Source organism: Maniola jurtina, chromosome 24 (assembly GCF_905333055.1).
Source record: "Maniola jurtina chromosome 24, ilManJurt1.1, whole genome shotgun sequence".
Classification (NCBI taxonomy): Eukaryota; Metazoa; Arthropoda; class Insecta; order Lepidoptera; family Nymphalidae; genus Maniola; species Maniola jurtina.
The window spans coordinates 3,305,055-3,328,840 of NC_060052.1; the positions used below are offsets into that span (position 1 = coordinate 3,305,055).

At 35.8% G+C, this 23,786-nt stretch overlaps 2 protein-coding genes across 3 annotated transcripts in view; one reads left to right on the forward strand and one right to left on the reverse strand.

The window, feature by feature from the left end:
* Positions 1 to 265: 265 nt before the first annotated feature.
* Positions 266 to 12,253, reverse strand: LOC123877521. The gene is made up of 4 exons (XM_045924324.1): positions 12,195 to 12,253; positions 11,584 to 11,793; positions 8,269 to 8,384; positions 266 to 463 (listed from the first exon to the last, which is right to left on the reverse strand). The coding sequence occupies exons 2-4, from the start codon at positions 11,708 to 11,710 to the stop codon at positions 266 to 268; spliced, it is 441 nt and encodes a 146-aa protein (XP_045780280.1). The 5' UTR covers positions 11,711 to 11,793; positions 12,195 to 12,253.
* A 10,577-nt stretch (positions 12,254 to 22,830) lies between these two features.
* Positions 22,831 to 23,786, forward strand: part of LOC123877546 — a 29,188-nt gene continuing 28,232 nt past the window's right edge. For both annotated transcript variants that reach the window (XM_045924358.1, XM_045924356.1), the window contains exon 1: positions 22,831 to 23,320. In XM_045924358.1, coding sequence (XP_045780314.1) covers positions 22,984 to 23,320 — 337 coding nt within the window. In that variant the 5' untranslated portion in view covers positions 22,831 to 22,983. The remainder of the gene's footprint in view (positions 23,321 to 23,786) is intronic.

The window sequence follows — 23,786 nt, forward strand, 5'->3', positions numbered from 1 at the left end:
ATATTGCATATATCTATCTATCTATCATCTATGTACCTATAATACATAGTAGACAAATTATATGCCGCAAAATCAAAAAGTTCCCACATGGTTAAACCCACACATCATAATATTAAATTGCTTGATAATAATGAGGTAAGTACATATAAATGATCTTATTAGAACAGAATATTTTTCAGAATTAAATAGGTTAAAAGAAATACGTAAATGCACAATAAATATTTATTTACACAATAAATTAAAAATTAATAACAATTTGATACATCTAATCCCGTTTCTTCACATCCACCCATCCTTGGTATGGCAGCGCCTGGTAAGGTAGTGGTGTATCCCGTCTTCGCCTGTGGGAGCCGTGGTGACCCGCGTAGATGACCTGGTGATCCTCGTGGTCATCGTGAGAGGTCAACTTCTTGACCCCCACTATCGCAGACAGCATAAGCGCCAGTGCAGATACCGCTAGGGCCTGAAATTTGAGATTTAGACATGTTAGATTATTTTTATTTGGTACTATCTGTGCCCGCGACTTCGTTCGCGTGGAATAGTGACTTTTCGCGCTTTATATAGCCACGGACGCTCAGGCGCGAGGTGCCGTGATTCTTTAAATTGACATAACTTTTTTATTTATGAACCGATTGACATGAAATAAACACTAAATGTTAATTGAAGCTTACTACAATATATTAGTGAAAACCGTATCTAAATCGAATAAGCCGTTTCTGATATTAGCGTGCAAAAACACACAGACAAACAGACAAACAGACAAAAAAAAATTAATTACAATTTCGGGTTCGGCATCGATATAATAACAACCCCTGCTCCTTTTTTTTATATATTTCCATTGTACAGACACCACTTTTCTACAATTTTATTATATGTATAGATCAAATTCAAAATATTTATAACGGTAGAACAATCATCACACTAATGTAATAAGTAAATGTGAAAGTGTGTTGGTTTATTTGTCTTTCAATCACGTTAAAACGGAGCAACGCGAACGCCATAATACAACGGAACAACAGATCAGATCAGTTGCCTGGAGAGGAGTGACAATAAGGACATAGGCTACGTTTTATCCCGGAAAATCAAAGACTTCCCACGGGGTCCTTCAAGGCCCTCCATTTAACCGATTTATATGGCTACATAGTAGCTTGCTTCCCACAAATTGACATAGGCACTAGGCAACTTTTTATCCCGGAATATCAAAGAGTTCCCACGGGATTTTTAAGAAACCTAAATCCACGTGGACGAAGTCGCGGGCACCATCTAGTAATTGATAAATTGGAAAATTACAGGGTAATAAGAAATAACTGTTATTAAGTAATTAACAGCTAATACGTTTACTACGAAAATTCCGTGTGGCAGGGATCTCTCCGTCACTCGTTTCATACAATCGTAGTTCCAGTTTCATTTGAATATTAAGCAACCAAAGATCATGAAATTTTGCAGACATATTCTAGAAACTAATATCTGTATCTGTGGTGTTTTAGATTTTTCTAAAAATATGTAGTTTTAAAATTACAGGGGCTCAAAGATTTGTATGAAAATTTTTAAGACCGTGTAACTTTGAAACCGAATATTTTAACAGAAATCTGGAAAACCACAGACATAGATATTAGTTTCTAGAATAGGTCTGCAAAATATCACGGACTTTGGTTGCTTAATATTCAAATGAAATTGGAACTACGATTGTATGAAACGAGTGACGGAGAGAGCTCTCTGTGGTTTTTGCGTGAAGTGTGGACAAGTAAACACATCGACAGTAGTACAATTATATACTAAAGAAGACATTAATGTAGGTAGTATTTTGTCCAGCGTTTTATAGCTGTAGGTATCTAATTATTGTAGTTTCAAAGTCGTAAAAGGTGTTCCTCATTCGCAACAAACTTGGTTTGATAGTCTGATTCGTAGACGTAATGGCAGTCGTAAAAGACACGGCACTACAAATTGTTTGAACCTTCCGTTAGACTATGAGCGAAAAAATCTTGTAGCAAGCATAGGTAGGCACGTACATGAAATGACAAAGCTTTATTTAGGTCAACTCAATATGCACTTAGGCACGTAAGTGGGGGCGGAGATATGCTGAGGCATTAACAGGGCTCTCTCCGTCACTTACTCCATACAATCGTAGTCCCGATTTCATTTGAATATTAAACGACCAAAGTCCATGAAATTTTGCAGACATATTCTAGAAACTAATATCTGTGACTGTGGTGTTTTATATTTTTCTTAAAATATGTAGTTTTAAAATTACAGGGGCTCAAAGATTTGTATGTGAATTTTTAAGACCGCATAATTTTGAAACCGAATATTTTAACGGAAATCTGGAAAACCACAGGCATAGATATTAGTTCCCGGAACGTTTCTACAAAATTCCATTGAGTATGATTGGTTAGTATCCAATGAGAGACGAACTACGTTTGTATGGAGCGAGTGACGGAGAGACCTCTCTTAAGACAAATACAAAAAACAAAGGTGTGTAAAGTCTGTCAATCCGCACTTAGCAAGCGTGGTAAACTATGGCCAAACATAGTATGCTGAGGCATTCAGACAAATACAAAAAACAAAACCGATTTCGTGTGTGAGCTATACACGAAAACGATTATGTTTTTTTGCATTTTCTAACTCGTAGTTGTAAGTTTAGTTTAAATATTGGAGTTTTTAACATCTTTTGTATTTTTATTGTTTATTATTCTGTGAGCTAAATAAACCTTTAAATATTAAAAAATAATGTAAATTATTTCGCCTCTTCCTTTTCTGATCGGAGTTCCGTGCTTAGTAGTGAGCTGGTGATGGACATTATTCTATTGAAGTTGACCAAGTCTTTTAGCATTATAGGCTGATTAAATCTATTCATAGCTTTTGAGTAGAATTATTAATTATATATTTTATAGCATCGCTTGGACAATACGACAGGTTACGAATGTTGATTTTCTGTGTACGTATTTAAATGAAGATCGTAAAGGAGATCCATGTTTGTGGAATCGTGTCTATTTGTTGATTTTCCTCTTCCTAAGGGTATTTTTAGCTTCTTCCTAGCTTCGACCGATCGCCGGCCCACTACTGAGAACCTGTAGTCTCTAAGTCAGAGTAATAATAGCAGGCCTCGCTGGCTAATGTGAATTGGAAGACTTCATACACCTTATTATGGACAATTCTCAGGCATGCCGGTTTCCTACTTTTCGGTTAACCACTTCGGCTATCACGCTATTTTTCTGTAGTTTATAATTGGAAAGGGGTCGCAACCCTCAGTAATGAGAAATACCTACTAGGCGCAGGGTCAGGGTTGATATTTTTTATTTCATAGGTACTAAAGTCTATGAGTAGTACATACAAATGCTTATTTAATATCCGGGTTTATTCAGAGAAAACAATAGGTAATAATAATATGATGTTTTGTATCAATGAAAATTGGAACTGTTTCAGGAAAAATGTTTCGATCAACCGGTGACCCCGCCGTACAAACGAAGGAAGCACAACTATCGACCCACTATCGACCAAATCTCTGTAATTACACGTCACGCACACAAACTCAACATAAATTCTACGAAACTGGTCACTTAACACCTTCCGATACGCATTTGACACAACGTAGTGATTATATTTTTTTGTTTGACACTTCAATGAAATAATTTAATTTTAAATCGTATCGTAATCGTGCTGTGCAAATTACACAACTTCAAATTGAAGTCTAGGGTTGTCAGAAAATAAATGGGGTAATTTTGCCTAAAAATGAGCAATTTTTTTTTCATTATATTTAGACAAATTTATATTTTATTTTTGATGACAATCATAATATAACTAAGCGAAAAAGGCTGTTTTGTTAATTAAAAGATTTTAAATTGATATTGAAATTTAACTAAAACAAAACTTATTACTAAATTGTAGTACATTTAATATACCAGTCTCCGTCATAATAGCTGCATGCCAAATTTATCATGAAGTACCTAGGTACCTACGTAATTGGTGTACGTACGTTGGACAGATAAAAACATACGTTTTTATCTGTCCAACGTACTTACCATGTTGTCTTCTATGTTTTTTGTAAATGTATATGTTTGTGTGTGCAATAAAGAAATAAATAAATAGGTAATCAAAATCTTACTACATTAATAATATTATTTAGTTATAGTTAGTCCATGATAGGTTGTTTTGGTAGGCACCCACCAAAACAACCTTAGCGACGAACGGAGGACTCGTCACGCGTGATGTGGTCAAAGATGGGACGCTATACGGATAGCTAGAATATTTATCTTTATTTAGGTATTTTTTAAGGTCATAAATGTCAGAAAACACAAGACAAATAAAATATGAACCCATTTTGAATAAATAACTTTGAATTTGGCTTAGAGAAAAAAAAAACCGCTACCCAAGAGCCGCTTTGTGTAATTTGGTAAGAGATCTACGATATAGGGATGTAAACTTGCCCGGTGTATAACACCAAAAGTAGTGAATAGTCTACTAACCCTGCGAGATACGCTAAATAAAATCGCTAACTGGTACATACTTGGATTATTATTAAATATTTTTAGTGAATATATTGCGTTTTTATATTTGACTTTTTAACTTTTTTATTTTTAACTGTCAGGATACGATTATATAGTAAACATGGTGATGGGCACCCTGTTAAGCAGAGATTTTCAATAAGGCCAGAGGCCCTATACTGTAATTAATCAAAATTATGTAAAAACAGAGTAGGTAAATTTTAATACGTTGCAATCGATAAATTATTATTTTCTAGCATCGAACATCCATCGATTTGTAACTATCATAATAAAGACTAATCTAATGAGATCTCATTTTTTAATAATCATCGTGAAAGGGAAAAATAGGAAAATAGGCAAATTTTCATATGTGAATGGTATCATTCCATAACGCACACATACTCATCAACTGACAGTTCCCCTGCTTCATTTGACTTTTCGGAGCATACCATCCTGAGTATTTATTCATCCAAGGTTTCGATATGAAACGCTTTGAAGTAGCATTTGCAGGTAACTACCTACTGAAATATATTTACCTGGGACTAAATAATATTGCATCGAGTTTAAATTTAAATTGAGTCTGCATTTTCTTCATCCCTGTATTTTATGAATTGCACTGAAAACGGAATGCATACTAATGAATTGGAGTGATAGAAGGAAAAATACATAGTGTATTTTTTTAAAACTTGAAACTGTGATTTTTCATGTTTGACTTATGATTCTTTTGCTTTAGACGGACAGACACCAATTACCGAGATGATTCCTAAATTAATATGTTATTTTTTTTTTGAGAATGGTTTTTTTAGATTCCGACTTAAAATCTTAAAACAGTTTAAGTAAAAACTTATAGAATCTTTATTTTGTGCTTTATCGAGGCAAAAAGATGCTTTTTAGAATGACTCTACACTTAAACCCATTCTAAAAATGGAACACAAATTACTTCACACTTCAGATAAGTTAGGATTAAGGATTAAGGAGATGAAATCAAATGTAGCTGGCTGGAAAAAATCGAATTATCTCTAAACATGTAGAATACCTATTATCATAAGTGGCTTTGAAATCGGTCATCTTTCGTTTTTTCCCCAAAATCATATAAAATACGCTTTCGTTATAATAAAACAAAATTATACAATTTCAACAATATTTTCATTCGTTTTCTTTTCGGATTGAATGAATATACTTTTTTTGTACACCACAAAAACTCAATAACGGTAAAGGAAAACATTGTAAGGAAATCTGTGTGTCTTAGAGTTCTCCTAATGCTGTGAAGACTGCTAATCCGCACTTAGCCAGCGCGGCGTGCCCTGGCTATAGTCTAAGGCTAGATCTATAGAGTGAACTTTGTCTTTGCAGACTTAAGACACTGTTAAAACGAGACAGTGTTATACCGCTGGCATAAATCTGTCTCGTTTTATGAAACTTAAGTCTAAGCAAAGTCAAAGTGCACTCTATAGATTTCAACCGAAACCTCTCTTATTCTAAGTTGGGACCCGTGGTGAGTATTTGATGATAATGGATTGAGGTGATGATGTATTTTTTAACCCCCGACCCAAAAAGAGGGGTGTTATAAGTTTGACGTGTGTATCTGTGTATCTGTCTGTGGCATCGTAGCGCCTAAACGAATAAACCGATTTTAATTTAGTTTTTTTTTGTTTGAAAGGTGGCTTGATCGAGAGTGTTCTTAGCTATCATCCAAGAAAATCGGTTCAGCCGTTTGAAAGTTATCAGCTTTTTTCTAGTTACCTTCACTTGTCGGGGGTGTTATAAATTTTTAATTTACACTTGTTAATTGAACCAATTAAATAGGCTTTCGTTCAATTACGACAGTTAATACTATTGTCATGAATTCAACAAATACTATTATTCATCGTGAAAGAAACTCTAACGGTTTCAGAGTTCCGTACCGGAAGGATGCCAACGGGACCTTATTACTAAGCCTCCGCTGTACGACTGTTTGTCAGTGAGAGTTAAATTTCATGAACGTAGAGAGTTAAATTTTTCACAGAATGTGTATTCCTATTGCCGCCGTAACAACAAAATAATAACAAGATATAGTCAAAAACTAAAACCCGACTACGGTCGTCTTAATAAACGCTGAAACATTAAAGTAAAATTGTTTTTCTATCGCTTGGTATATTTTAATGTTGTTCTTATTTATATCTATGAGCTCAGAATTTTTTCCTCTTTCATTTGATACCTCACTCGAAACAATAGCAAAAAAAAATTTTTTTTGGAGACCCCCCTTATGTAACATCCGTTGGTCAATTTTTTTTGTATAAAATATAGTCTATGTCAACCGGACCTTTACAACGAATGAATTGACATCTCATTCATCAAAATCGCCCCAGTACTTTAGGCGGAACACACAGAATCTGGATACAAACACAACCCTTCCTTTTGGCTTTGCCGTAGTCTGGTAAAAATTTCAAAATGGCCGCTATGAAACTTTAAAAAATAAAAAGTTTTAAGTGTTTCTTGTGCCATCCATCCATACCATTCGAATAACGTACGTTGTACGCTTGTACGGATGGTACGGAACCTTTTATGTTCGCACTTGGCCGGTTTTTTTTTGTCGCCGGTCGGTAAAACAATTTTCCATTAAACAATTCGTTACGCGTGCGAGCAAAGAGGTTTCCACAAGCATTCACTCTTTCCAATTATTATCGACGCTATCCAATTAGGTAGGTATCAATTGAATTTAAAACCATATACTTAATTGTATTGACAACTAGCTGTGCCCGCGACTTCGTCCGCGTGGAATAGTGACTTTCGGCAGCATTTTTAATTTTTAGGCTAATTATTTAGCAAATAAAACACACACATACGTTACAATAAGCTATTTACAGTATTTTACTTCGAATAGCTTATTTGTTCTATATTTTTATTTTCTAGACCGTAAGCTTTTTTGCCGACGTGAAATTTTTTTACAAACTTTGAATGTCGTATTTATTTATACCTAATTAAAAGCTTAAAAATAAGTTTCGAGCTTCTAGCTTTATCATGTATTAGCTGATGCCCGCGACTTCGTTCGCGTGGATGTAGGTTTTTTAAAAATCCCGTGGGAATTCTTTGATTTTCCGGGATAAAAAGTAGCCTATGTGCTAATCCAGGGAATAATCTATCTCTATTCTAAATTTCAGCCCAATCCGTCCAGTAGTTTTTGCGTGAAGGAGTAGCAAACATACACACACACATACACACAAACTTTCGCCTATACAATATTAGTGTGATTTCCATACAAACTTTCATCCCCCTTTTTTATCCCTGAAGGACACGCACAGATAGAGTTACTTTTGCATTTATAATATTAGTAAGGATTATTTATTTGTTCTGATTCTCACTAGCTTCGCAGGGGAGGCCTTCCGCCTTTTACACTTTTTTCATCGTACCTATTCGAAAAACGAAAATTGACACAAAAAAGAGTACAAAATTCCGTTTTGTTCTCATGAGAGTTACTCATGGGTAGTGATGAAAGATAGTGTGTGTCCCTCGGGGCCAAAATATTTTGTTTTCGGATGGTGTATATATTATACTGAATTCCTATACTTATTGAATATTGATATTCTCCAAACCGTTTGGGGCCATGGTGTACTGGCCGCGCCGCGCAGTTACCTCAGTCGTCAATCAAACGGTAGAGCTGGGTATACATTGGAAGTAATATTTGAAGGTACAGTCAACAGCCGTAAGTCGTTTAGCACCATAATGATAATATTCGCGTGGCACGGTGACAGGCTTTTGATGCAATAGTTTCACGGAATTGCTACTCGAATTCTGAGGGTGACCGTACCTTCATCGTAAGAAGTCCCAAGCCTCCGATACCAGCTGCTCCCAAGGTCTTGGCGAACATCAAGCCAAGCAGCGCCAGGGAGCCGCCGCCATCTCCTTTGCTGCCTCGTCCGGTTACTGAAAAAAAAAACAGACACTGAATTGCCTCCGCCTTGTTGGAATTGCTTAAAAATATTGTGCAATTTGTCTTCAATTACACTATAGGTAAGAGAAAATAGTTTTTCATCCTTTTTTTATTTGTTATTGAACCGCCCACAGAATTACACTTAAATTACATACATATATTATGTATTATTCCTTGAGTTCTATAGGTATCATAACGCACTCGGCCAATATTCAGCGAACGCCAAACATGTACAGATCCATTTGGCACCCATTAATTGTCGTATGTGGCCGTTGGCTTATGCTGACCTTTTTAGATTTTTCAACTCTGAAAAGTTACAGGTGCGTGCCCGAGATCGAACCCACGACCTCCCGAAGAAGAGGCGAGGAGGCCGATGTCTTAACCAATAGGCTATCGCCGCTGTATCAACACAAATCCTAATCACACTTCACACTAGTCACACTTTCACACTAATTCACACTATATAATATTATAAAGGCGAAAGTTTGTGTGTGTGTGTTTGAGTGTGTGTGTGTGTATGTTTGTTACTCCTTCACAGAAAAACTACTGGACGGATTGGGCTGAAATTTAGAATGGAAATAGATTATACCCTGGATTAGCACATAGGCTTTTTATCCCGGAAAATCAAAGAGTTCCCACGGGATTTTTAGAAAACCTACATCCACGCGAACGAAGTCGCGGGCATCACCTAGTAAGATTTTCTAATTCCCGGAAGGACGGACACGCATCGGCGGTACCTCTGGTGCTGCAAAAGTTCATGGGCGGCGGTGATCACTTAACATCAGATGACTCGCCTGCTCGTTCGCTCGCTATATAACCCTTCAGTAATGGTAATGAGTACTAATGGGCCTTCTGCCACAAACTGGACAGTTACTTTGTTGGCGAGCCTATTGAAAAAGGTGTGAAAGCTTATCGCCTTCGTCACTTTCCATCGTGCGATTGTAGTCAAGCGTTAGTCAACAAAAAATACAATAAAATAAATCGATAACAGCTCGAGTAAACTAGAGTGAAAGGAATGATAGAGCAATCGAATATAATCGAGATTGATCGAGATACGCAGCGATATCGATTATATTCGTTTCTCAAATCAATATTTAGAAAGGAGTAGGCTTTTCAATTTTTACACGACTTATACGTAGATAATGTTTTCAGGATTCATATAGGTATGTAGGTAATAATAGGTATGTATGTATGTGAGTTTCTTATTTCACCATAACTTCTAATGCCTGAATTTTGGATGTATGGGGGTATCAATAGAATCCTTGTATCATCCTGAGTGACGCCAAGTACAATTTTTTTGAAAAAAAGGCAGGGTTTTTTTTTTAAATTACAAGAAGACTTGTTTTAAAAAGACCTTTTTAGTGCACCATAGAACTGAAACTTACTCATGAAAACAATTATACTAGTTCAAACACCTATGACTTTACTACCATATTATTATGCCATAAGGGCATTTCTGTGCTCATCTTCCATCTCTACCATCAGTCTCATAGTATTTTTTTAAAAATACTATGAAATCCCATCTCGGTCATCAGAGACGCTCAATAATGGAACCATAGTCAGTCCAACAAAACAATATGTCTGATTTCCAATTCAAGTGGTCAATAAATAATTATTATTAGTAGGTAACCTAATAAATAAGCGGCCAAGTGCGAGTCGGACTCGCCCATGAAGGGTTCCGTAGCAGCAAGTAACATGATATACTAAGTTCTTGTAGTTCGTTGTAACTTTGATCGATGTTTTAATAATAGTGTATTTTTTTAAATTAAGTTTTATTAAAAAAAAACTACTTACTAGATCTCGTTCAAACCAATTTTCGGTGGAATGTAAATCATATATTTTTTTTAGTTTTGTCTTTCTCTTATTTTAGTAGTTACAGGGACACATTTTAGCACTTTGGAAGCGTCTCTCGCGCAAACTATTCAGTTGAGAAAAAAATGATACTTATTAGAAACCTCAATATCATTTTTGAAGACCTATCCATAGATACCCAACACGTATGGGTTTGATGAAAAAAAAAAAATTTGAGTTTCAGTTCTAAGTATGGGGAAACACCAAAATATTTTTTTTTCTTCTATTTTTGTGTAAAAATCTTAATGCGGTTCACAGAATACATCTACTTACCAAGTTTCAACATTGTAGTTCTTATAGTTTCGGAAAAAAGTGGCTGTGACATACGGACGAACAGACAGACGGATAGACATGACGAATCCATAAGGGTTCCGTTTTTTGCCATTTGGCTACGGAGCCCAAGAAGAATTTGACTTTGACTGTGTGGAAGCACCTTGAGTATTTTATTTTTAGAGTTCCTCGCACTGCTCTGATAAAATTATACAAAACAATTAACAGCATCGTTCAATAATAATATATTATTACAGAGAAGGAAACGATCACATCCGGTGAATAAAAGAAGTATATATAACGGTATATCCGGTGTGTTGAACTGATGTACAACACAAGTATCGCATGTCAGGAATAAGCAATTTTGAACTGTTTCCTGAACTATACATTCATTGAGGAAATATTAGTAAGTTTTGATCAACGAAGTAGAAAAGTGTCATTAATTAATTAATTTTTGAGAATATTTTACTTACCTACTTAGTATTTTACTGTTGCACAATGAGAGCTTGTATTAGTAAGTGTAAGTAAGTGCGGGTTCTACACTCACTAAATAAGTAAATAGTTATTTTATTAAATTGGTCTACTGTCTCTGAAAAAACTTTTTTGGGACCTCAAAACTAATTTTATTTTGTAAAGTTTTATTGCTCATTCCTAAACTGTGCTAGATAATATCTATGCCTGTTGTTTTCCAGATTTCCGATAAAATATTCGGTTTCAAAGTTACGCGGTCTAAAAATTCACATACAAATCTTTGAGCCCCTGTAACTTTAAAACTACATATTTTTAGAAAAATCTAAAACACCACAGTCACAGATAATAGTTTCTAGAATAGGTCTGCAAAATTTCATGGACTTTGGTTGCTTACTATTCAAATGAAATTGGAACTACGATTGTATGGAGTAAGTGACGGAGAGAGCCCTGTTAACTACTTATTTATCTTGTACCATGGTACGGAACCCTTCGTGTTCGAGTCCAACTCGCACTTGCCCGGTTTTTTTTGTTTAGATAAAGCATTCATACCGGATTTTAAAGCACATTTATCTACGTTACTTAAAATAAGTAGGTACTCACCATTTTTTTCCTTATACGATTCGTCGATAGCTTTCAAAGACTCCGAAAGAATCTTGCTAAGTTTGTCCTTTTCAATCAGATTCGGCAGTTTCACGTGAAGTTCGTGGTTATGCAAGAACTTCGCCATCCTGTATAACGGCGTATCACCGATAGACCTCCCTTCATCGTCCAAACTGTTATCCGAAATACTGACTAACTTCACACCATCCGCTATTTCAAAATCACCGCTTAACAAGGAACTTAAAACTACATTAAACAAAAGGGTTGAAACAACTATGGTTTCTCGATACATTTTCGTCAGAGGTTCGTTTGTGAATTAAGTGAGAAAGGGAGGCAAAAATGCTTTTATAGTGATAGCTTTCAAAAAAATGAGAACCAAGCAATTGCTTCGAGTCGGAGCGAGGAGTGAAGTAAAAAAACGACCATAGTAGAGTCATTCTACAAGCGGTTAGATATTTTCACAGTCTGGTTGGTTTTGTAATTAAACGACATGACAATTTTCTTTTAATATGTAGGTGGTATGGTTCTTTGAACTTAGTTAACGAGTTCTAAGGTTCTGTTGTGGAAAATTAAGCATTTTGCAAAAAAAAAAATGTTATTTATTTACTTACCCTTGGAATAAGTTTGTATTGTCTTTCACCGCGTGGTTTTCTCTGAAACATGAAATTCGTATGAACTTCATACAAATTCCTTTGCGAGCAAAAACAGTTGTGAAATTTCGCAGTGTGGGCTTACCTGCCTTTGTGATTTCAAATTTGTTTTTTTAATCTTGTTGTTTAACCTGAGTTACGCTCATTCTGCCAAAGTATTTTGGCAGGATATTATTAGGGTTCCGTACCTCAAAACGAAAAACGGAACCCTTATAGGATCACTTTGTTGTCTGTCTGTCTGTCCGTCCGTCGTGTCTGTCAAGAATACCTATAGGGTACTTCCCGTTGACCTAGAATCATGAAATTTGGCAGGTAGGTAGGTCTTATAGCACAAGTAAAGGAGTAATCTGAAAATCGTGAATTTGTGGTTACATCACAGAAAAAAAAATGTGTTTTAATTTGCAAAGTAAGATACCAAGTGGGGTATATATGAAAGGGCTTTACCTGTACATTTTAAAATAGATTTTTATTTATTTTTAAGCATGATACCTAGTTTTTGATTTATCTTATAATTTTATGAGATAAATCAAAGAGATATGAGACTTCTAATTTTATCATACCATAAAAAAGTCGTTTAGTCGTTTAAGGACCCTGGGGGAAAAAGTATGGTACGCAATTTACGTGTTTTTTTTTAAATTTTTCATACGTTTAATAATCATGTCGAGATAAACATTTTTGAATTTGCATTCTGTTGTAGAATGACTCGTCAACGACTCTCGGCATTGAATCTTAACAAATAAAACTATAACAATAGTTTACACTTTATAGTATTCGATGTAAAACTACTGGATGAGTCCAAAAACTTCGGCCGTTATTCATTAAAGTACACCAAGAACTTTTTTTAAAGCTAGTTATAGGTATGCCTTTAACAAGCCACAGGGTAAACTCAAGAGGCACAAGATCATATTGTTTTATGGTAATCCTTGTAAGAGAATACTTGAAAAGAGGATTATTCACTACTCTTCCCAAGTAATAGGTCTCTACTGACAGTGAACTAACAAAATCACTCACTTAATGGGGGTCTTTTAATAAGCTACTACGGTCTGCTGCACAGACCGAATTGCGACACCTAAAACTGGGTATCCATAATATTACCTTGTTCAATCATAGTATTTATTCCAAATGTTATATTTAAGGAATGTATTTATGGAATTGCAATAAACTGAAATTGAAATTGAAAGGTATACCTAATGTACAAAGTCAAAACAAAGCGAAAACGCAGTGAAAATCAAGCTTTAACCTCAGCAATAACAGCAATTTATTCCTACTAGCTTACGGGTATCCGTAACATAAGAATAAATAGGCATTTTCTAAATACGCGTTTTATCCTAGGCCACATCATCACTTTCCATCACATATAATTGTGACGTATGCCAATAGAGAATAAAAAAAAAATAGCGTGCACTGTTCAAATTATTTGTTGCCTAAATTAAAATCCAATGTATTAATTAGCAACACTCAACGACAATAACAGTACTAAACAGTAACAACAACAGTTAAACGAGATCAGTACCCAAGGTACCAAACGGATCTGCACAAGTTTATCTAGCACAGATCTACATCTGTGTAAAATTGTGTACTTACACAGTTTTCGCCGTGGGCTACCAACAAACGCACTGAGTTTTCTTCTTTTTGATTTAGCGGGTGAGAGTAAGGGCATTATGATTGGAAATGAAAGGGCTGGAATGGAAAACGCTGGCTAACGAAACCAGATTGAAGGCAAAGAAAATAGATTATAATCTTCTGTCTGTCTGTCCGTCCGTCCTTCCGTCCGTCCGTCCGTCCGTCCGTCCGTCCGTCCGTCTGTCCGTCTGTCTGTCTGCTATCTTTTCACGGCCCGACAGTTTAATCGATTCTGACGAAATTTGGTACAGGGTTAGCTAATATCCCGGGGACGGAAATAGGCTACTTTTTATCCCGGAAAATTAAACAGCTCCCACAGAATCCCAAAAACCCATCCGCTTAACCGATTTGCATGGGAACCGAGGTAGCTTACTTTATCGTACTTTACTGTTAAGGAATTTTAAAGAGCTCTAAATAAAGATTTTCAAAGATTTTCAAAGATTTCAAAGCTTGGGTCCCTGCAATTGACATAGGCAACTTTTTATCCCGGAACATCAAACCGTTTCCACGGGATCTTAAAAAACCTAAATCCACGCGGACGAAGTCGCGGGCGTCCTCTAGTATTTTATTACCTATTCTAACTTAATTCTTAAATCACCACATTTTGATCTAATTGTAACCCTAGATGGTCGCACAACATGACCACCATTTTATTCTGACTATGTGACAAAGTTTGTACTTGCTTTTATATTATGTACCTACATTTATAAAATACTAGAGGATGCCCGCGACTTCGTCCGCGGGGATTTAGATTTTTATCGATCCCATGGGAACTGTTTGATTTTCCGGGATAAAAAGTTGCCTATTTCGATAACAGGAACGCAAGCTACTTCGATACCAAATTTCATACAAATCGGTTAAGATGGGTCTTAAGGAATCCCGCGGGAACTCTTTGATTTTCCGGGATAAAAAGTAGCCTATGTCCGTTCCCGGGATATAAGCTGACCCTGTATCAAAATTTGTCAGAATCGGTTACACTGTTGGGCCGTGAAAAGGTAGCAGACAGACAGACAGACATACACACTTTCGCATTTATAATGTTAGTATGGGTTTGCACGCCATTGCATGGCAAAAGTGGTGATATTACTAAATGAAAAATTGTAATACCTTTGTTAACCTGCATTTAGAGCAAATAAACGATTGATTGATTGATTGATTCGAATAATATACCTAGTAGTGTTCAAATCTTTAGTTAAAGTTGCATTCTCAAAGGATCATTTGCTTTGTATGTAATGGCATTAGTAAATGAGCCACATACATCATAATGATTTATTTTTGCGTTGATATCGATCCATTTGTCAGCTCATTAGTTACGCAAGAGTTATGTAATTATATCAATCTGATAATTACTAGCTTGTCATTACTACGATTATTTTCTTTTTGACTTCAAGCAATATATAGTATTGAATTATGTGTGTTATTAGTTAAAGAAACATTGCTTTTTAAAAGCTTTTTATTAGTTTCGTTTGTCCGTATATGTAGTCATTCAATCGAAATTGGTGCTTAACAGATTTTTTGGCTAGGACTTCCAATATTGTGTTCAATTAATTTTTTTTTTAAACTTTTGGTTTGGATGAGCATATCTAATGATGGAGTGTGGAGGTGGACATTGGAACTGCATATGGCAGGACAGTCAAATGACTCATTTGTTGACGAGAGCCATATTTCAAATTTTCAGATCCCGGTCGACCCAGAAATTTCAAATTTTGATTTAGGCTGTCCATTATCTGTGAGTCAGTCATATAACTCAAGACCTACTATTTTATATAACGTAGATCACACTAATATTATAAAGCCGAAAGTTTGTATGTGTGTGTGTGTGTGTGTGTGTGTGTGTGTGTGTGTGTGTGTGTGTGTGTGTGTGTGTGTGTGTGTGTGTGTGTGTGTGTATGTGTATGTTTGTTACTCCTTCACGCAAAAACTACCAGACGAATTTGGCTGAAATTTGGATTGGAGATAGATAATATCCTGGATTAGCACATAGGCTACTTTTTATTCCGGAAAATCAAAGAGTTTCCACGGGATTTCAAAAAACCTAAATCCACGCGGGCGACGCCGCGGGCATCGGCTAGTATAATACACTAGCTGATACCCACGACTTCGTTCGCGTGGATGTAGATTTTTTAAAATTCCCGTGGGAACTCTTTGATTTTCCAGGATAAAAAGTAGCCTATGTGCTAATCCAGGGTATAATCTATCTCCATTCTAAATTTCAGCCCAATCCGTCCAGTAGTTTTTGCGTGAAGGAGTAACAAACATACACACACACACACATACACACACACACACACATACAAACTTTCTCCTTTATAATATTAGTGTGATAACTGCAATCACACAACGATCTCTATGCACGCAATCGCAGCTAAATCTACGCTGGAAATTTATTTGAAAAACTTTCGATTTACAAAAAAATGATTACCAATCGACAGTCAATGGCTGTTGATTTATTTTAAAAAAAAAACTAAAACTAAAGGCTTTCTACGCTAACTTTCACTATCATTACGAAAGCTGAAGCCGACTGAAATATATTTCACTCTTTCACACAAGTTGTATAGTATATTTCTGTCGCACTTGGTTTTTATTGTAAACAGATTATTTTAAAATCTATCGGCATTGGAGTGTTACACAATTTTCAGTTATCTGTAAATAAAATAAAAGTTTTGGAGTTTTGGCAGAGATTCGAATGTCAATCGAACAAGCAAAATGTTTGGATTGCATTTCCTATTGGGTTTTATTGTAGTAGAAATACCAAAAGAGAAGTGATTCTACCTATATTTAATATTTTTGATAATCCAAATGTGAGGAACAATATGTACCTAGGTAAGAAAACCGCACTGCCAAACGTTGAATTCTTATCTAAGCCACAGAATTGGGAATAATAGAAATGCCATCACCGCCACGTTTTGTGCGAACCACAAAATTGCTAACTAATGAACATTTTCGTCAAGGTAACAAACACGATATCACATTTTATTTACACATATTGTCACGCACCTACATATTATTATTGTAATAAATTGTCATAGAATATTCATTATTCAAAAGTAAATAGATGGATTTGACGATTCAAAAGTACTTGTAAAAGTTTTATTGAATAATATTTTTTTAAATCCGTACTTTTCATGCTCAGGAGGTAATAACCTGATTTTTTTTTTCAAAATTTGGTCTTTTTTTGATTTTACTATTTAACTGTGAAACTTTTTCAATTTAAATTATTGTCATAAATTAATTGCCTCATTTTAAAATTAAAATTGAATTCAAGAAGTCGGCTGACAATACTATGTGAGTTTACACGAACATTGTCACGCACTAATTGCTAAGGAGCGTCAAAGATTGTTTTCTAGAAGCGATAATAGGTTTAAGATTAAGTTAAAATACCAACAGCTTCTCAAGTTTACTTTAAAAAAAAATAGAGTCTTCATAATAATATGGTGTGATTCGAGATGGACAATTTCACAGACAGCATGTTAAAAATCACGTGAATAAAAATTTCGGTTCCAAACGAAAAACATCTAAGTTTAAATTGTAATTGTACGTAACTCTTTATTTTTTTTTATCTTAACGTAATGTTTTAATATTTTGATAAAATATTCCTTATTTTTAAACTCATTTTATACTTTTCAATTTATACTTATCAAATAAGGATTTATTTCGTAAGTTGCTTTTCTTTGATTGAAAGTATGTTATTTAATCCAGTTTTTTATTTTGTTTCTTACGGATTTTATGAATTTAACAACAAATTACAATAACAATAATGTTTGAAACTAAAAATTAAAACTTTGAAAACAATTGCGTAAACGATGGAATGTGGCAGTTTACAGGTAGGTTGGTAAAATAGAGATGTTTAAAGGAGATTGGCGAATTCCATAGAGTTGTAGACCCAAACTAACAGAACTGTGAGCCTCAAGCCCACGTTCACGAATCAAACTTCTCATGCTTGTTCTAGTAAACCAGTCTAACAAAAAGCTTCATCAAAGTCTATCTAATAAAGTTGGGAGAAACAAGATATTATTCACTTGTATTGCCATGTAACGGTTATTTATAATGTGTGCTTTTGAATAATTATATTTTTGATCCCCATCTTCTAAAAGTATCAGGCTTACACAGAAAAATACTCTGAAAAGTATTATTAAAATGAAATGATTTCTGAATCTGAGCGGTTTTTAAAAATGCTGGGTCCAAATTCGCCAACCTCCTTTGTAATCTATACTAATATTATAAAGAGGAAACCTTTGTATTTTTGTATGTTTGTATTGAATAGGCTCAAAAACTACTGGACCGATTTCAAAATTTCTTTTACCATTACTTAGAGGGATTCTTCCGAATCCGTATAGGCTATATTTTATCCCGGAAAATAGATAGGATTTTTCGTGGTAGTGTCCGACCGTGCGAAGCCGGGGCGGGTCGCTAGTGGTTAATATTTAAACTACTTCTACTCATTTAACTACTCTTTGAGCTAGGAAATCGACTATTAAAGTAGGCGGTTAGCGTGCAACGATGTTGTTCCTATACTTTTGTATATTTGCACTTCCTAATCAAGCATTCCGTGCCTCATTATACGTAATTGATTTAAATATTCCACATTATGCTATTTTTTCCACGAAGATTTGGCAGTTTGACTTAAATACCCACTGGTATTGATCTATGGTTAGAAAACTATGTTAATAATCTAAGATCCGGTGTAAGAAATATCTACCCTCATCTGTTATTAATTAATCGTGATAGAGAATATATGCTACTACCTACGACGAGGATCTTTTGGCACTTGAATGACATTGACAGGAGAGCTTAATTGTTGAACCAAGGCTGTCAACAAATAAATGACCAATCTCCTATGTGCCTCCCTCAAGCTACTCGACATTGGCGAAGTACATTGTGCTGGTTTGGCACTACAATAAGCCACCAATCAAGTGAAGAAGAAGAAAATCTCCTCAATTTTAGAGAATATGTTGAAAATGCCAATCTTGAAAACCGAGTAAGTTTAATCCAATATTGTGAATGAGTGTACCAGACTATGGCCGGTAGAGAGAAATGGCGAATGCTCGTGAGGCGTATTTACATTATATGCCCCCAAAATCGCCACTTCTTGAGGTCTACGACCGCTCTGCCAGGAGTGTTACGACGAAGAAGAGAAATGCTACCCATTTCTCCAAGAATTAGCTGGAATTAGGTCTATTTGGTCACTGAATTCTTGAATCCCTTTGATCTCAGCCTTTTCGGAATATCTTTCTTTCAGCCAGTAAGAGCTTCCAAAATAAATATATTTCAGTATTATTTCAGCTTATATAAATTACACTATTATCATGATCGCTCATCTGTAAATAATAATTATCTAGACAGGCTAGGTATTATTGGCGTCACTCAGAAAAGCAGGTATTATTTAAATATTTTTTTATCGAATTATTGGAATGTCCTCTCCAAAACCAACACAAAAAACAACAAGTTTAATGTGTAAGGTTATCCGAGAGTTTTAATCTAAACAAACTAATGCCAACATAAATAATTTAATTAGAGCGTGATTGCTATCACAACATCTAATTATCCAGTTCACAACCCAAATACCGAAAATATGCGATATCGCTCCGAATCTCAGAAGGAGACTCAACTAAAACCATCGAAACACCCGTATTTATGCAAGTTCAATCTTGTTGGCCTCCTAGCAACAGATTGTATGACATCGAATGAGCCAACTATCGATTTTATCAAACTACCTGCATTAGATAAATTAATAATTTTATATTATTGTTGACAATTCAAATCACTTTTTAAAAGTAACCTTACAGTTCGGCCGTCCTGAATTTAACACGTCCTCGTGTTTCTAATCAATCTTGTCATGTCAGTCGCGGGCTTCCTTGCCCTAAGTCAAGTCCAAATCATGGGCTATCCTGCCCTCCGTCAAATCATTAAAACCTACCCTTGAACTGCCGAACTCTCAGTTTTAATATTCAGTCAACAATAAATCCTAACGACTAACTTCTCATTCGATGTATACAAAATCTGAACCAATTATTGCAAATTACTTTCCACTTCACAAAAGACTAAATTATTAAAAAAAAACTAAAAATTTTAATCACCAAATCAAACTCAATAAAAATTTTAATCAAATGTGGGTTGTTTACAAAAAGATACCAAAGCGAAATTAAGACAAGGTGAGACACGTCCCGCTTCTGAATTATTGGCGTCACTCAGAAACGCAGGTATTATTTTAATATTTTTATCGAATTATTGGAATGTTCTCCCAAAACCAACACAAAAAACACAAGTTCAATGTGTACAGGTTATCCGAGAGTTTTAATCTAAACAAACGAATGCCAAAATAAACTATTTAATTAGAGCGTGATTGCTATCACAACATCTAATTATCCAGTTCACAATCCAAATACCGAAAATATGCGATATCGCTCCGAATCTCAGAAGGAGACTGAACTAAAACCTTCAAAACACCCGTATTTATGCAAGTTCAATCTTGTTGGCCTCCTAGTAACAGATTGTATGACATCGAATGAGCCAAATATCGATTTTACCAAACTACCTTCATCAGCTAAATTAATAATTTTATATTATTTTTATTATCATAGACTCTCCAATAATGCAATAGCGACGCTTCAGCTAATCAGCCTACCCTCAGGCACTACCCCCTCAAATATCCATTCTTCCCCACCCTTAACAGGGCTCTCTGCGTCACTTACTCTATACAATCATAGTTCCAATTTCATTTGAATATTAAGCAACCAAAGTCCATGAAATTTTACAGACATTCTAGAAACTAAGTAATATCTGTGCATGTGGCGTTTTAGATTTTTCTAAAAATGTGTAGTTTTAAAATTACATGGGCTCAAAAATTTGTATGTGAATTTTTAAGATCGCGTAACTTTGAAACCGAATATTTTAACGGAAATCATCTGGAAAGCCACAGGCATAGATTAGTTCCCGGAACGTTCCTACAAAATTCCATTGAGTATGGTTGGTTAGTATTCCAATGAGAGACGAACTACGTTTGTATGGAGCGAGTGACGGACGGACCCATCTTAAGTCTATACGTATAGGTTCGTTATATTATTATTTTGATTAGTTTGAGTGTTGCTTACTTACACAAACATGATGAAGAGCATGAAGATATTAAAGTCAACATAACACTCACACAAACGCAAGCGTAGTTCTTTGATGGGTGTGTCAGTTCGTGATATAATATCTTCTGGCATAGTGGCGTAAACTGTGGCTTTTTAGGTAATCAGATCATAGGTTTGATGTTCGGCTGGGTCTGCTTCAGTCGCCCTCCAGCACGATGGACCGACGATATAAAGCGGCTGGCGGGGAGTGGCTGGATGAGGAAGGCTGAGGACCGGGTGTGGTGGCGCTCTATAGGGAAGGCCTATGTCTAACAGTGGACGTCCAAGGGCTGATGATGATGATGATGATGATGGGTCTGCTTTGGAATTTATAACTTTTTCATTAGCTTAGGTCTGGTATATGGTCTGGATAGGCTATTGCGTCTAGTTGCATGTCACACTTCGATGAAGAAATACATAAGTAGATTCTATATCGATGCCACCACGCTACCCTACTAAGTTAGGTTATTTTTTTGTCTACATTATAATGTTACTAGAGGATGCCCGCGACTTCGTCCGCGTGGATTTAGGTTTTTAAAGAGCCCGTGGGAACTGTTCGATTTTCCGGAATAAAAAGTTGCCTATGTCAATGACAGGGACGCAAGCTACCTCGGTACCAAATTTCATATAAATCGGTTAAACGGATGGGTTTTTGGGAATCCCGTGGGAACTCTTTCATTTTCCGGGATAAAAAATAGCTTATGTCCGTCCCCGGGATTTAAGGTAACCCTGTACCAAATTTCGTCAGAATCGGTTAAACTGTTGGGCCGTGAAAAGGTAGCAGACAGACAGACAGAGAGAGAGACAGATAGACACACTTTCGCATTTATAATATTAGTATGGATATGGATAAGCTTGCGCTTGACTGCAAGCTTAAGCTTGACACTAAACAGTAGAAGATTATAGGCTAAAGTAGAGCAAACAAGTAAAGATTTTTATATAAACCTGTGGAAAAGATACTGCCATTGGCGCTATTAAAATGCGATAAGCCTACTTTGTCGTATTCGTTTACAAATTGCGAAAAACCAAATTAAATTTGAATTTCGCGGGCAGGCCCGTCTAGTGCACCTTAAACAAACGTATTAAACAACGAACAAACTGTCCGGTGAAGATTGTGCCTTATGTAAAGACAGGCAAAATTGATATGGCACATGAATTGGAAAAAGTGTTGCAAACACCAATAAATGAATAGATAGGAACAGACGCCTAGGGTTGCCAGATGTAAAATCTAAGGCCTGACAAAAACACTGAATAATCGAGACAAGACCAAGATACTTTCAATGACTTCAGGCGAAAAGAGCTATGAACGACAGTGGAAGTGATATGTGTCCATCTGTTGTTGACAAAATTTGGCACAGATATGTGGCATCCTGAAAAAGGCCATAGGCCATTTTATCCAAAAAAAACCGATTTAGTAAATTATTTTTTCTGTGAACATATTTAAAAATTGTGATGCAACCACAAATTCACGGTTTCCGGATTTTATCCTTTACTTGTGCTATAAGACTTACTTACTTGCCAAATTTCATGGTTCTAAATCGACGGGAAGCACCCATAGGTGACAGACACGACAGACGGACAGACAGACAACAAAGTGATCCTATAAAGGTTTCTTTTTCCCTCTTGAGGCACAGAACCCTAATGATTAAAAAAAAAAATTAAAACCTAAATGAATGAATTAACGAGCATCATCTAGTTTGTATAAATAAAGCGAAAATCGTTACATTTTCCAATTCCTGCTGAAAATCCTGTCAAATATCTTAAAATCCTGACAAGTCAGCACAAATCCTGAAGTCAGGTGGTAACCCTACACACGCGTGAACGGATGAACAAAAAATAATCGCACACACGCTCAAGAGGAACCAGTGCAGCGTGACGGAGAATAAAAATCATAGACGGGTAGGAGAAGGACCCATTGTCGAACAAACCACCGATGCATGTGGAGTGGTTGTGACCCACAAATGGATTGGTGACGTTGGTGCAAGTGTTGGTGATACAGACAGAGTGATAGCAGAATGACTTGCCTGATATACCTCGTGGCCTTGGCGCTGTTGGCCCAAGCCAGGTCAGAGGTGGTCGAACTGAACTGTAGTGATAATGCCACGTGTATAGACCATATGGCGAGGGAGTTCATGAGGAGTTTAAGGCAACAAAAAGCAGTGAAGCTGTTCGATTTGTTCACGATAGAGCCTATAGAGAGTCAGGCGAGATCAAACAAAGGCCCGCTAACGAGATTTTTAACTTCGCACGCGATAAGTATCGACTGGAACGATTTCACGTTCAGATTCTCCAATCCACAAGGCAGGAGCGACGCGATGGACTTAGAAGTGCTTGAAAGCAGATCAGCTAAAGGTTTGTACTAAGTTATACTTAAGCTAAAAAAAAATCGCTCAAAAATTCACACTCACGTGGAATTTTGCCAAAAATAGTGGAAAATTTGACGATTTGAGAGATTTCCTATAGAAAAAATAATAACCTCTATATTCCTCAGATAAAAGTTATTTGATGATTGAAAATCAACCCTAAGATAATTAAAATGGCATGCAATGGCATGAAAATGGCGCCATACAGCCACCATATTGCATTTTTTTCCAAGAACTATAACCAGTATCACTCGGAAGGATTTAAGAATTTTAATGATGCCTCTTAATATATCCAAATCTATTCAGGTATTAATTAGAAGTTATGGATAAAGAAACTTACATAAACATGAATCTTGAGAAAAAATCGCTTCTTTTTGGGTAGTCATGTTATAAGCTACATTTTCGCAAATATTATTAGACATACTGATGAGCTATGCATAAAAAATAAGGCAGCC

Bases quoted from the DNA above. Each gene is read 5' to 3' on its own strand.
- LOC123877521 (XM_045924324.1), bottom strand. From the start codon at position 11,710: ATGGCGAAGTTCTTGCATAACCACGAACTTCACGTGAAACTGCCGAAT. The intron at 8,385-11,583 runs GTGAGTACCTAC...TTTTTTTTTCAG, and splicing joins ATCGTATAAGGAAAAAAATG to TAACCGGACGAGGCAGCAAA. The intron at 464-8,268 runs GTACGGTCACCC...CTCAAATTTCAG, and splicing joins TGGGACTTCTTACGATGAAG to GCCCTAGCGGTATCTGCACT.